The sequence below is a fragment of the Rutilus rutilus genome, assembly GCF_951802725.1.
Source record: "Rutilus rutilus genome assembly, chromosome: 3".
NCBI classification, from domain to species: domain Eukaryota; kingdom Metazoa; phylum Chordata; class Actinopteri; order Cypriniformes; family Leuciscidae; genus Rutilus; species Rutilus rutilus.
This window is the reverse complement of record NC_140211.1, coordinates 59,281,178-59,295,102: the sequence shown is the minus strand read 5'-3', so window position 1 is coordinate 59,295,102 and position 13,925 is coordinate 59,281,178. Positions and strand designations below refer to the sequence as shown.

The 13,925-nt window shown below is 37.7% G+C and overlaps 2 protein-coding genes across 5 annotated transcripts in view; one reads left to right on the top strand and one right to left on the bottom strand.

The window, feature by feature from the left end:
- Window positions 1-3,613, top strand: part of unm_hu7910 (un-named hu7910) — a 52,670-nt gene extending 49,057 nt beyond the window's left edge. For 2 of the 3 annotated variants that reach the window (XM_084405440.1, XM_084405441.1), the window contains exons 16-17: window positions 26-159; window positions 2,780-3,613. In XM_084405440.1, coding sequence (XP_084261566.1) covers window positions 26-159; window positions 2,780-2,930 — 285 coding nt within the window. In that variant the 3' untranslated portion in view covers window positions 2,931-3,613. The remainder of the gene's footprint in view (window positions 1-25; window positions 160-2,779) is intronic. The other variant, XR_014626901.1, reaches the window with a different exon arrangement.
- Window positions 3,600-13,427, bottom strand: ggh (gamma-glutamyl hydrolase (conjugase, folylpolygammaglutamyl hydrolase)). Of its 2 annotated transcripts, none has more exons than XM_084405459.1 (9): window positions 13,218-13,427; window positions 12,372-12,480; window positions 11,029-11,079; window positions 10,306-10,390; window positions 9,711-9,849; window positions 9,360-9,466; window positions 8,562-8,652; window positions 7,100-7,285; window positions 3,600-4,617 (listed from the first exon to the last, which is right to left on the bottom strand). In XM_084405459.1, the coding sequence occupies exons 1-9, from the start codon at window positions 13,324-13,326 to the stop codon at window positions 4,496-4,498; spliced, it is 999 nt and encodes a 332-aa protein (XP_084261585.1). In that variant the 5' UTR covers window positions 13,327-13,427; the 3' UTR covers window positions 3,600-4,495. The 2 variants fall into 2 exon arrangements, with proteins under 2 accessions (XP_084261585.1, XP_084261586.1); XM_084405460.1 differs by having other exon boundaries at window positions 7,151-7,285.
- Window positions 13,428-13,925: the final 498 nt, after the last annotated feature.

The window sequence follows — 13,925 nt, the reverse complement described above, 5'->3', positions numbered from 1 at the left end:
AGGAAACGCTCTCTTCCTCTTTTAGATCAAGTTTTCAGTGATGCGACCTGGAACTCATGTGTGGCCACACACTGGACCCACGAACTGTCGTCTGCGAATGCATCTCGGCCTCATCATTCCTCCTTCGGGCTGCAGGATCCGCTGTACAAACCAGACCAGGTCAGCTTTACACACTCATTAGCACTGTACAAACCAGACCAGGTCAGCTTTACACACTCATTAACACTGGACAAACCAGACCAGGTCAGCTTTACACACTCATTAACACTGGACAAACCAGACCAGGTCAGCTTTACACACTCATTAACACTGGACAAACCAGACCAGGTCAGCTTTACACACTCATTAACACTGGACAAACCAGACCAGATCATCTTTACACTCTCATTAACACTGGACAAACCAGACCAGGTCAGCTTTACACACTCATTAACACTGGACAAACCAGACCAGATCATCTTTACACTCTCATTAACACTGGACAAACCAGACCAGGTCAGCTTTACACACTCATTAACACTGGACAAACCAGACCAGGTCAGCTTTACACACTCATTAACACTGGACAAACCAGACCAGGTCAGCTTTACACACTCATTAACACTGGACAAACCAGACCAGGTCAGCTTTACACACTCATTAACACTGGACAAACCAGACCAGGTCAGCTTTACACACTCATTAACACTGTACAAACCAGACCAGGTCAGCTTTACACACTCATTAACACTGTACAAACCAGACCAGGTCAGCTTTACACACTCATTAACACTGGACAAACCAGACCAGGTCCAGCTTTACACACTCATTAACACTGGACAAACCAGACCAGGTCAGCTTTACACACTCATTAACACTGTACAAACCAGACCAGGTCATCTTTACACACTCATTAACACTGTACAAACCAGACCAGGTCAGCTTTACACACTCATTAACACTGGACAAACCAGACCAGGTCAGCTTTACACACTCATTAACACTGGACAAACCAGACCAGGTCAGCTTTACACACTCATTAACACTGTACAAACCAGACCAGGTCAGCTTTACACACTCATTAACACTGTACAAACCAGACCAGGTCAGCTTTACACACTCATTAACACTGGACAAACCAGACCAGGTCAGCTTTACACACTCATTAACACTGGACAAACCAGACCAGGTCAGATTTACACACTCATTAACACTGTACAAACCAGACCAGGTCAGCTTTACACACTCATTAACACTGGACAAACCAGACCAGGTCAGCTTTACACACTCATTAACACTGGACAAACCAGACCAGGTCAGCTTTACACACTCATTAACACTGTACAAACCAGACCAGGTCATCTTTACACACTCATTAACACTACAAACCAGACCAGGTCATCTTTTCACACTCATTAACACTGGACAAACCAGACCAGGTCAGCTTTACACACTCATTAACACTGTACAAACCAGACCAGGTCATCTTTACACACTCATTAACACTACAAACCAGACCAGGTCATCTTTACACACTCATTAACACTGGACAAACCAGACCAGATCATCTTTACACTCTCATTAACACTGGACAAACCAGACCAGGTCAGCTTTACACACTCATTAACACTGTACAAACCAGACCAGGTCAGCTTTACACACTCATTAACACTGTACAAACCAGACCAGGTCATCTTTACACACTCATTAACACTGGACAAACCAGACCAGGTCAGCTTTACACACTCATTAACACTGTACAAACCAGACCAGGTCAGCTTTACACACTCATTAACACTGGACAAACCAGACCAGGTCAGCTTTACACACTCATTAACACTGTACAAACCAGACCAGGTCATCTTTACACACTCATTAACACTGTACAAACCAGACCAGGTCAGCTTTACACACTCAATAACACTGGACAAACCAGACCAGGTCAGCTTTACACACTCATTAACACTGGACAAACCAGACCAGGTCAGCTTTACACACTCATTAACACTGGACAAACCAGACCAAGTCAGCTTTACACACTCATTAACACTGTACAAACCAGACCAGGTCATCTTTACACACTCATTAACACTACAAACCAGACCAGGTCATCTTTACACACTCATTAACACTGGACAAACCAGACCAGGTCAGCTTTACACACTCATTAACACTGGACAAACCAGACCAGGTCATCTTTACACACTCATTAACACTGTACAAACCAGACCAGGTCAGCTTTACACACTCATTAACACTGGACAAACCAGACCAGGTCAGCTTTACACACTCATTAACACTGGACAAACCAGACCAGGTCAGCTTTACACACTCATTAACACTGGACAAACCAGACCAGGTCAGCTTTACACACTCATTAACACTGGACAAACCAGACCAGGTCAGATTTACACACTCATTAACACTGTACAAACCAGACCAGGTCAGCTTTACACACTCATTAACACTGTACAAACCAGACCAGGTCAGATTTACACACTCATTAACACTGTACAAACCAGACCAGGTCAGCTTTACACACTCATTAACACTGTAAAAACCAGACCAGGTCAGCTTTACACACTCATTAACACTGGACAAAACAGACCAGGTCAGATTTACACACTCATTAACACTGTACAAACCAGACCAGGTCAGCTTTACACACTCATTAACACTGGACAAACCAGACCAGGTCAGATTTACACACTCATTAACACTGTACAAACCAGACCATGATTGTTAGGAATTAATGTGTGGGATGACTCAATGTATTCAGTGACTGTTGATCGTGTTTCAGGGAATGGGAAGAAGGAAAAGTATTAATATTTGACGACTCGTTCGAGCACGAAGTCTGGCAGGAGGCAGAAACATTCAGACTCATCTTCATCGTGGACGTTTGGCACCCCGAGCTCAGCCAATCACAGAGGCAGACTCTCTCACCCATATAGAGGATGACAGCCAATCACAGAGCTCGAAGAGCAGGTCAACAGCCAATCACAGAGGCAGACTCTCTCACCCATATAGAGGATAACAGCCAATCACAAACCTCAAAGAGCAGGTCAACAGCCAATCACAGAGCTCGAAGAGCAGGTCAACAGCCAATCAGAGCGCTCTCTGCAGTTTTCATAAACCACAGACATCCAAGGCAATGTGAATGTATAAGTTCTATGAATCATATTGTTTTGAGTTGTGCGTAACATGAGAACATAATCACCTAATATCCAAGATCTTAATTTTGTAAAGTATTTGCAAATATGATTTGAAATCATGTTTCAGAAGGATGTGTTTTTTAGGGATCAACAGTAATATTACAGACAGATTTATAGATTATGTGAGATTGAAGGGTTAATGTACACTCAGTTATTGGAGAATTAAGAGATCAGAATATGAGAAAGTTGCTTTTGCTGTTTCTAACAGAAAAACTGAGACTTAAGTCACTTTTTTTTAATAAAGTTATAGATATGATTGAGCATTGCACTGTATGTTGTGGGTTAAAGTTTGTGTATGTGTGAATATGAATACATAAATGATCATTAAGAGATAAAAACATCATCACTTCGTGCCTTTTCCAGCCGTAGAAACTATTAGGGTCAAGAATGAATCAAAAGAAGCGAATATGACATTGTATTTTGCATAATGCATTTCTTTATTTTTCTGGGAATGTTTTCATCAGAGCACATGTTTTATTAACACTACAGATTATACATGATTTTTGTTTTATGTACATGTTTGTTTACATGGCAAATGTTTGTTGTTTGTGTTGATTGTGAATTATTAAATTCTGAAAAAAACATTATTCAGTTTGATTGATCATCTCCACGTCACAGTTGCATACCTGCCTCGCGCTTATCCGTAATATCACATCACTTTCATAATCACGAAGCCATAGCGATTTCAAGTTTATTAAGATTTATTGTTCAGCATTTCTTGAGCATTTTATTATTTGCCTGGCTGAATGATGTCTTCCTCTTTTCTGAGTGACCATGAAGAACGGAGTATTTTAAGATAATCCGTGTGATCATCGAATCCATAGGATTAGGTTAACTCAGTACAATATTTCAACTTTCCATATCGAGCCCAGCCCGTTTACCTTCAGGAGTCAGATGTAGGCTCCAGTGACGACTGTACTGTCCTCGCTTATGACATCAGACGGCGGGCCGCGGGAGTGAAGGCGGATCGAGCGGGATTCTTTATTGGTGTCGATTTTCAGTCTCTTTCTAATGATAGGCCTTACGCATCTGTCAATCATCCCCGCTTGCTATTTGGGGAATGAATCCAGCGCTATGATTGGTCGAACTCTTCTTCTTTTGCTGTTGCTTGATTTGAGGACTGCGCGTGCAGAGGCGTCACCAGGTTTTTGCGTAGTTTAGACTAACCAGCGTACTTTGAAGTCAAAATGCGTATCTGCTACGCAAAATGCGTACAGGTTGGCAGGTCTGCAGTTGTGCAGTTTCAATTTGTAAATTAAATTAAAATAATAATAATAATAATAATGAAATGAATACAGACTTCCCTAATCAAAGTAATAGATCTGTTCAAAGGCACTGAGTGTTCCAGTGTACTCGGGTTGATAGTTGTAGATCAAGGCTTTCCTCTCCTCCGTCACACTGGGGAAACTGTGGAAACTCTTCCTCGCTGCAAAACAGAAAGTTATTATTCATAATGTGTTCATTCATTCATTCGACGAGGCGAACACTGTTCATGCATGTCGAATTTGAGGCTTTTCAATAAAGTGTTTTTCAGACGAGTGGACAGAAAACATCCAAAACACACTTTTAACTGCATCTTTTAGTTGACTTTATATCAAATATATTTGCGTCTGTAGATTTGAATTGCAGTTTATATCTTTAAAGGCCGTTTTCTCAAAATGAGTTTATCTTCTCTATAGTGACACTGACACACACCGTACAGTTTTATTCTGGTCTATATTCTGAAGGTTTTTACATGGGTTTGTTCATATGTAATTTTCCTGATTTTATACAACATTTTTTTCCTAAAAATAAGGTGAAAATGTATTTATTTTTTGCTGTTGACAGTATTTTCTGATTTATGGAGTGATAAAAAGAGAAACCAAAATCTTCTCTGTAAAAACTTTGACTAATATATATATATATATATATATATATATATATATATATTAAGAAAGAAAGAAACAAGAATTTTGAACCTGACTTTATCCAATGTTCAGATTTTTGTTCTAAAACTTTATGCAAATTAGTGCATATTTAATTAGATAATGCCTCATTTGCATATTTTTACATTACATTTCAGAAAACTTATAATATAAAAATTGTTTGCAATTATGAATGTAATGAATCAAATGGTGAAGCATGGTGATATCTATAAAGTTAAAAAAAAAGTGAATTTTTATTTTATTTTTGCCTGTTGACAGTATATAAAGTGATAAAAAGAGAAACTTAAAAACTTTGTAAAAACTTAAAGGTGCTGTATGTAACTTTTTTTATAAAATGAATCCTTTTTTTATTGCCCGTCTGTGAAGGGGTTGTAATCACACATTACAATGATCCACTTTTCGCGTTTTGCTATTACCTCTGAAGGCCATTATTCCTATTTTTATGTGAAGTCTCCGGGTCGGATTTTCTGCGAAATCCACCGGATGTGACGTGCATGCGCGCTCCCGAGCCTCTCCGTTTTATATATACAGTCTATTGCGACGGCACTGCAGCTAACGACATGGAGTCTGATAACACCAAAAAACGACCTGCCTCCAGCACAACACAGACTCCAACACAAACTCCCAAAAAATCTGCTGAAGCTCGTCAGGCCAAACGTCAATCGGATCGACTCAGGACGAAAACACGGATCAACATTGGCAGAGCGTTTGAATTATGGAGAGACCTCCGCTTTGTTTTAGGTATAAAAACAGACCCTGAGTTGGCTTTCATCCTTTTGGACAGGTAACTTAAGCTAACAATACTTCAAAGCATGTAAAATATATTGTGATTTTGTGCTTTAGTTGGCTCAAGTTAGACATCATTAGTTCGCCAGCTAACGCCGACCATTTGCTAACGTTATCTGATGTGAAAGACTACAGTTGTAACTTTATTGCTTTTCACGAGCACGAGCGCTGTTGTTGCAATCTGAAACATCACCGCTAGAGGCCGCTGGATCCTACATACAGCACCTTTAAGGAACAAGAATTTTGAACCTGACTTCATCCAATGTTCAGATTTTTGTTCTAAAAATGTATGCAAATTTGTGCATATTTAATTAGATAATGCCTCATTTGCATATTCAAACATAAGATTTCAGAAAAATTGTAATACATTTTTTTCTCAAAAATCTCGGTGAGTTATTTCTGTACCCTGTTCACCAGCGGTGTCTCACCTTAAAGGAACACTCCACCGTTTTTTGAAATAGGGCTTATTCTCCGTCTTTCCTACATTTAGATCGGTGGGCAAACGCATTTTTGTCTCAGTGCATGCATTGTCTTACTTTGGCAGCGCCGGCGCTAGCTTAGCTTAGCATAATGAATGGAATCCTTTGTTGCCAGCTAGCATGTCCTGAGTAAAAGTGATAAATCGTAAAAAAAATAAAAAATAATTTCCTTCGTTGAATTACCTGCGTATTCACAACTAGTACAAATAGCGAAGCTTTAGAAACAGAACGACAGGAGGAGGAGGAGGTTGCGATCGCTCAACAGCCTGAGGACGCGAGGATGAGAGTCAACAGGAACTGGTGGTGAGTGTGATATCTCTGCGCCCCAGTAGCAGTGCTTCGCCTGTGCTTCCCCCTAATATAGTCCCATGTCAATATCTGCCTAGGAAATCGCCTAGTCTTAATCTGCATCGCTATTTGTACTCGTTGTGAATACGCAGGCCACAAGAAGTAATGTTTTTTTTTTTATCACTTTTACTCACGACATGCTAGCTGGCAACAAAGGATTCCATTCATTATGCTAAGCTAAGCTAACGGCGGCGCTGCCAAACTAAAACAATGCATGCACTGAGACAAAAATGCGTTTGCCCACCGATCTAAATGTAGGAAAGACGGAGAATAAGCCCTATTTAATAAAACGGTGGAGTGTTCCTTTAAAAGAATCAAACGGCAAATGCATATAATAAGCAGCGATAGAGACGCAGATTGAGTGTGATACCCTCGCTGATGAAGAAGTGTGTGATGTAGAGACACAGATTGAGTGTGATACCCTCGCTGATGAAGAAGTGTGCGCTGTAGAAGCCGGTCTCAGTGGCTCGGGCCGAGTGCGGGATATACGGATGTCTCCACTCAAACGCATTTTTCTCCGGATGCCATTGAGTCGCGTAGATGGGGAAATCATACGCTGTGAAAACACACGAGAGACGGTCGTGAAAACATCATCATTTCTGCTATATATTCTATAAAGGTGCAGAAAACACACACTACCAAGTCTAAAGTTCGGGATCCGTACGATTTCTTATGTTTTTTTAAAGAAAAGTCTCTTCTGCTCATCAAGGCTGCGTTTAGTGGATTAAAAAACACACAAAAAAAAACACACAAAAAAACAGCAATATTGTGAAATATTATGACAATTTAAAATGACTGTTTTCTGTGTGAATATACAGTAAAGTGTAATGTATTCCTGTGATCAAAGCTGAATGTTCAGCATCATTACTCCAGTCTTCAGTGTCACATGATCCTCCATAAATCACTCTAATATGATGATCTGATGCTCAAGAAACATTTATGATTATTATCAGTGTTGAAAACAGTTATTTACATTTTTATTTCAGGATTCTTTGATGAATAGAAAGTTCAAAAGAACAGCATTTATCTGAAATATAATCTTTTGTTACATTATAAATGTCTTTACTGTCACTTTTGATCAGTTTAATGCGTCCTTGCTGAATAAATGAATTTCTTACATTCCTTTCCAAATTTTTTTTTTATTTCTGACCCCAAACTTTTTAACGGTGGTGTTTAATGTTACAGAAGATTCTATTGCAGATAAATTCTGTTTCTATTCACATAGAAAACAGATATTTGAAATTATAATAATATTTAACAATATGACTGTTTTTTTTGTTTTTTTTAAATCAAATAAATGCAGCCTTGATGAGCCGTTGCTCTATAGTGTTCTTCGTCAGCCACTTGCGCCCCCTGCTGGTGAGGAGGACTAACAGCAGATGGAGATCATCAATCGGCAATCCACTGATATTCCTGCCGTCCCGGATGTCAAATGTTGAATTTTCTGTCGAATTTGAACCACTGAATTTATGGAAGTGAAAATTGCCTGTCGAATATTATATATATTATTTTTTTAAACAGAATGAACATTTTGGAAGTGAAATCTGAAAGGTAAATATGGATTATTGAATTTTTAATAATGACAACGTGTGTGAAATGTTTTGAATTGAAATATTCACAGCTTAAATATACAATTTGTTGAATTGCAGCCCATTAAAATACAAGCAGGTGCAAGTAGTGCAATTCAACATGCTTTTGTTTCAGAAACATGTCATTATTTTACTTCCATAGACTTCTTTTAAAAAGATAAAAAAATCTAACCGATCCCAAACTTTTGACTGGAAGTGTACATGTGAAGAGAAGAATATATCTCTGATTATTATTTCACTCACCTTCCATTGTGGACACGAACTCGTTCTGTCCGTCTGAGTTTGTGCTCAAAACCCTGTAGAAGCTCTTCAGTTTCTCACTCTTCGTGAAGTTCTGAAATAAACATTTCACTTCATCCAGCAAAAATAAAAATAATAGTTTGAATTGAACAGGTATTCATTACGTGAGATATGTCTATAAAAATTGTCTTTGTTTTGTACAACTCTTTCCCGCCATTGACTGAATTTTCCAGCAATTCATGTTTATCACTGTTGTACAGTAGGGGGCGCTTTTTTTTTTTTAATCGGAATGATACAAAACTTGGTAAAGGTTTTGCCACTTGTTATGTGGACACAAAACAACACTCATGGACATGATTCGAACAGGTTAAATGGTCGTAAAACAACAGTCACACTTGTGCTCCTCGCGGTCAAACATGACCGTATTAGAAATGAACAGGAGACGAGTTTCCTCTAGTGGAAGCGTTTGGTACTGCAGCCGAACAACATCTCACTGAAAGATCATTTATTGAGAGATCAACCTCAAATTTTGACTGCAACTTGTTAAGATTTATCATCTTGTCCGTTCAGGGCCACTGTAGAAACATGTGGATGTAAGCGGACCCGCGGTGTGTGTAGAGAGAAATGGCTCATTCTAAGGTAATAAACACATAACGCTTCATTAAATAAGGTCTTTATACGCCACTGAAAACATAGTTATGTATATGATATTGCATTTCTGTCAACAGATCCTCCTGAATATCACACAATGCACCTTTAATCAGAAGCCAGAGATGAATGGTGAAGAGCAATGATCGTTACCTCAGTCGTGATACTCCACTGATGAGAGTTTTCTGTGAGCGGTTCGGTTGCCAGAGATTTCAGAAGCTCCTCTGGAAACTCTTTAAACAGTCGACCGTCTCTCATATCTAAACCGCATCGGATGAAACCAGTACTTATATTTATGCATTTATCATGATGATAACATCTAGACTTAATAAGCTCACTTATTTGGAAACAAAAAAAATATTCATCACTTTTCTGAGTAATTAATACTAGCCGCACTGCAGCGGTACCATGCTAATAACGTCCATTTTTGTGAAATGCATCACTGGAACCCAAACTGATAATAAACATTAACCATTATATAACTTTATCCAGTGTTCTTCTTACCGTCAGTGAAGTTCAGGGGCAGAGCGACTCCTCTAGTGTTTGTGTGGGACAGGAGCGACTCGCCGCTGGTTAGCAGTGTGAGCATCTCGAACCCTAAACAGGTTCCCCATACTGGGAAATAATCCCCCTTTGAATTGGCCTGTTAACACACACAGAGAGATAGAGATGCACCGATATTAACATTTAGGCCGATACCGATAACCGATTACACTTTATATCTGAAAGCCGATAACCGATATATTGTCTGAGAAATCTAATTCAAAGTTTTTGTACAATTTTTTAAAGCCTGATTACAAAAACAAAAGTCTCACCATTAAAATCCACGTCTCAAACACACAATTATAATGTTCTCATTATGATTTTATGCAGCCGACATGACAGACTTGCACTTTACTGTATTTTCCTTTTTCAAAACCATCATGTTGAACATCTGAAGTGTCTCAGCTGAAGGATATAATAATTATCAACTTTTTTTATTATAAATGTAAAACCATATTTTGGGCCGATATATCGTGCATCCCTCGATACTGCAATGAAACATTAAAATACCACAACATTTTGTATTGCATATAGAGAGTGCAAAGCTGCCACACACCTCGAGAGCGAGTCTGTAGAAAATGGAGGCGGTTTTGGAATATCCGGATGATTGTAAACTGACTCCGCCTCCAGGGAACAGGACTCTAGAGAGAGGGGAAATATACTGTATTTATTATTTTTGAATTGTGATATATTTATGTTTAATATGGAAATGTGTTTTTTTTTGCCCTTTTATTTATATGTTTCTATATGTCTGTTGCTTTGCCAATATTGTGCCATTTCATGCCAATAAAGCTCATCTGAATTGAACTGAATTGAGAAAGAGAGACAGGGTTCGTACAGAAACTGTAAAGAGAAATTCCAGGACTTTTCAAGGACTTTTCAAGCACTTCAAGGACCACAATCAGAGATCGCACTTATAAAACAATATCTTTAGGAATTTTTAAACTCAAATTACATATATAAGGTATCCAAAATACAACATACAACGTATTTAATAATATATTAAATACAAAGTTTATAATGCCTATTATTGTTCAATAAATAATATTTTATATTATAATGTTGGCGTACTTGGTATCTGATGGGGGTTTATCAGTGCTAATATTGCCTGAAGAGATTGTATTTGTGTTAAAAAAAAAAAAAAAAAAATTCATATATATTGTATTTAAATAAGTCAAGCACTTTCCAAGAACCTTTTAGTAAATATGGCTGTTTTCTCAAATTCAAGTACTGTAAGCACGTCTTTAACACAGATCTACAGTATAGCAGATTTACTCACCCATTTATGGATTTAAACAGCCTTCTGTACTCATCTTCAGTCCTATTGATCCTACAGGACATTAAAATAAACTACATTAGAACATTTCAGTGTCGATTCAGTAACTGATCAGAGTATAGCGGTAATATAGTGATAATGCGGAAATGTGTTTCTCAACTCAAACTAGCAACGACAACTAAATGCAGTGTTTGTGAATTAAAATAAAAAGATTTACAAAATTAAATATGACATCTTTGCATTACTGCACACATGTTACTGACTCAATAGTACAATAGGATCAAATAAATAGAATAATAAAAAAGAACATTTGTATGCTCATGAAAATAAGATATTTTGAGTTGAGATTTTTTTTTTTCTTGAGAAATTAACATTCTGTCCCTAATATTTATCCAAATGAATTGATATCGGAATCAAAACACAAGATTTGAATTGAAATCATGAAATTTGTGTTGAGCAATAATAAAATCAGTAGCCTGCCAGTTATTGTGACGTCACTAAACTTAACAAAATTCTGTTGAGTTACCAAATGTTTTGACAATCACACAGATGAGTTTATAAAGCATATGTTACATCATGCTTAAATGTCCGTTTATCTCGACAGAATGTTCAAAATCTTATTTTCATTAACATACATTATGTTCTTATTTATTATTCTATTTATTTTATCCTATTGTACTATTGAGTCAATAAGTTTGCAGTAATACAAAGATGTCATTTAATTTCTTTATTTTAATTCTAAAACACTGCATTTAGTTGCTAGTTTGAGTTGAGAAACACACATTTCTGCATTATCAATAATCTGTGCAATTTCCCTGAGAACCAAGCAAGCGGACTCATGAAACCATTCATTATCTCGCAATATTGACCTCAATAATCACAATATGACATTTTCCCCAAATCGTGCAGCCCTAGTGTCAACGTTATTTTATATACCAAGAATAAAAGCCAAATTTGGCCATACATTTTATACAAATCATTTTTTAAATATTTCTGTGATGATAAAACCATTTTCTAAATTAAAAAGCTATGAGGTTATGTGACAACAACGTAACATAGGTAGCCTATTACTTATGAAATGTTTTATATCAACTTTTCTTAAAATATGTAAAAAATGTATGTAAATATGTTTCTTCACATCAGAAATATAACCTCGTTTATAATCTGTTCACATGACTTAATCACTTGGCTTTAGTGTATTTTCTCAATGTAATGGGGGGGGGGGGGGGGGGGGGGGGGTATGTTTATGTACATTGTTGGTTCCCCATGGGGATAATATTGATTCCCAATTTCCCCATGGGAATAATAAAGTAATCAAACAATCAATCAATCAATCAAAAACTCACTTCACCGGAATCACGCGCGCGCCCGCGGACTCCAGGAACTTGACGTACGACGCCGCGATATACGCGTTCCTCTGAGGCGTCGCGTTAAACACGTCCTGCGCGAGAACACCTGGACAAGGGCAACAGGTTTAAAGTTCAAGTTTAAAGAGAATACAGTGGCTTAAAACTCTCATGCACAGTATTTGTAGTCGGGGAGCCAAAGCCTCAAAAGCTCATTAAAATGTGTTGAACCTGACATGGTCTGCCATACTTTTTATTTGTGCTTTTTAGGTTAACTTTGACCTTAAGAACCAATAATTGGAGGGTCTGCTCTGTCACATTTCACAAACACACAAACACATTTCTACATGATTTTTGCATCAATTTAATGCAAAACAATTAGGCATTTTCTCACTTTTTTCCAATATTTACTTCATTGGCAATCAACTATTCCCCCAAGTTATGACATCAGTCAATATGTCATTCTTTTCACCAAACAGAGTATAGTCATTCCACAGAAGAAATAAATCATAAAAATCATAAGAATCATAAAAATACAACTACAATCAATGGATCTGTGATGATTTCACTACTAGTTGATCAACAGGCTCAGAACCTCAATAGAATTTACATAATAATAATTAAATATTTTTCCACATTTTTCTGATAAAAAATAAAGGGTGAATACACTAAAATGGCCACAATTTTCTCCCGCGATATTTCCGGCAGAGCAGAACCTCCGATTATTGGTCCATACGGTCAAAGTTAACAGAAAACACACAAATAAAAAGTATGGCAGACCATGTCAGGTTCAACCCACTCTCGAGACTTTGGCTCCCCGACTTTTGATACAACTTTTCAACTCACCGATTATTGGTCTATCGTTGGTTTTTACTGGTGCTCCGAAACGTTTAGAAAACGCGGAGTCGGTAAATGTGAGAAGACACGCGAGGTAGAAGAAGTGGATCATGTTCATTTACCTGAGAAATGTTGCGCTTCCTCGCGAGAGTTTATAAACTATCCTGGCGAGACCTCACGTGACCTTTTTCTTCTTCTTCTTCTTCTTCTTCTTCTTCTAGGATTTTATGGCGGTTGGCAAACCAACTTAAAAGGTGCATTCCCGCCACCTACTGAAATGGAGTGTGAAGCGCATATTGGAAAGGAAGTTTAAGCTAGATCTACTCTTTCAAAGAAAAAGAAAAATTAATAATTCATATATAAGAGTTTACACAGAAGGGAGTTTTCCATCCTATTAAATAATCCTGTTTCCTCTAAAAATATAAATAACTCATGATAAATTCTTGATTGTTTGGTACCTTCTCCAGGAGACCCGGAAGTGTCGGCTCATTGATTTCTATATTTCTTAAAGCGAGTCTCAGCTGGGACCGCTCCTCTCCTTCATAAGCTTCCCACTCTATAATGTTCTACAGTTTCAGCTAACCCACATTTATCACAGTTTCCATTCTCATGTCCACCAATTCTTTGTGAGCATTGATTTAGTAATGTCCAATACGCATTCTTGTCCTCTTTCCTGTGTCCGAATCTTCTTCTCTCTGAACCGACTTTTCCTTGAAT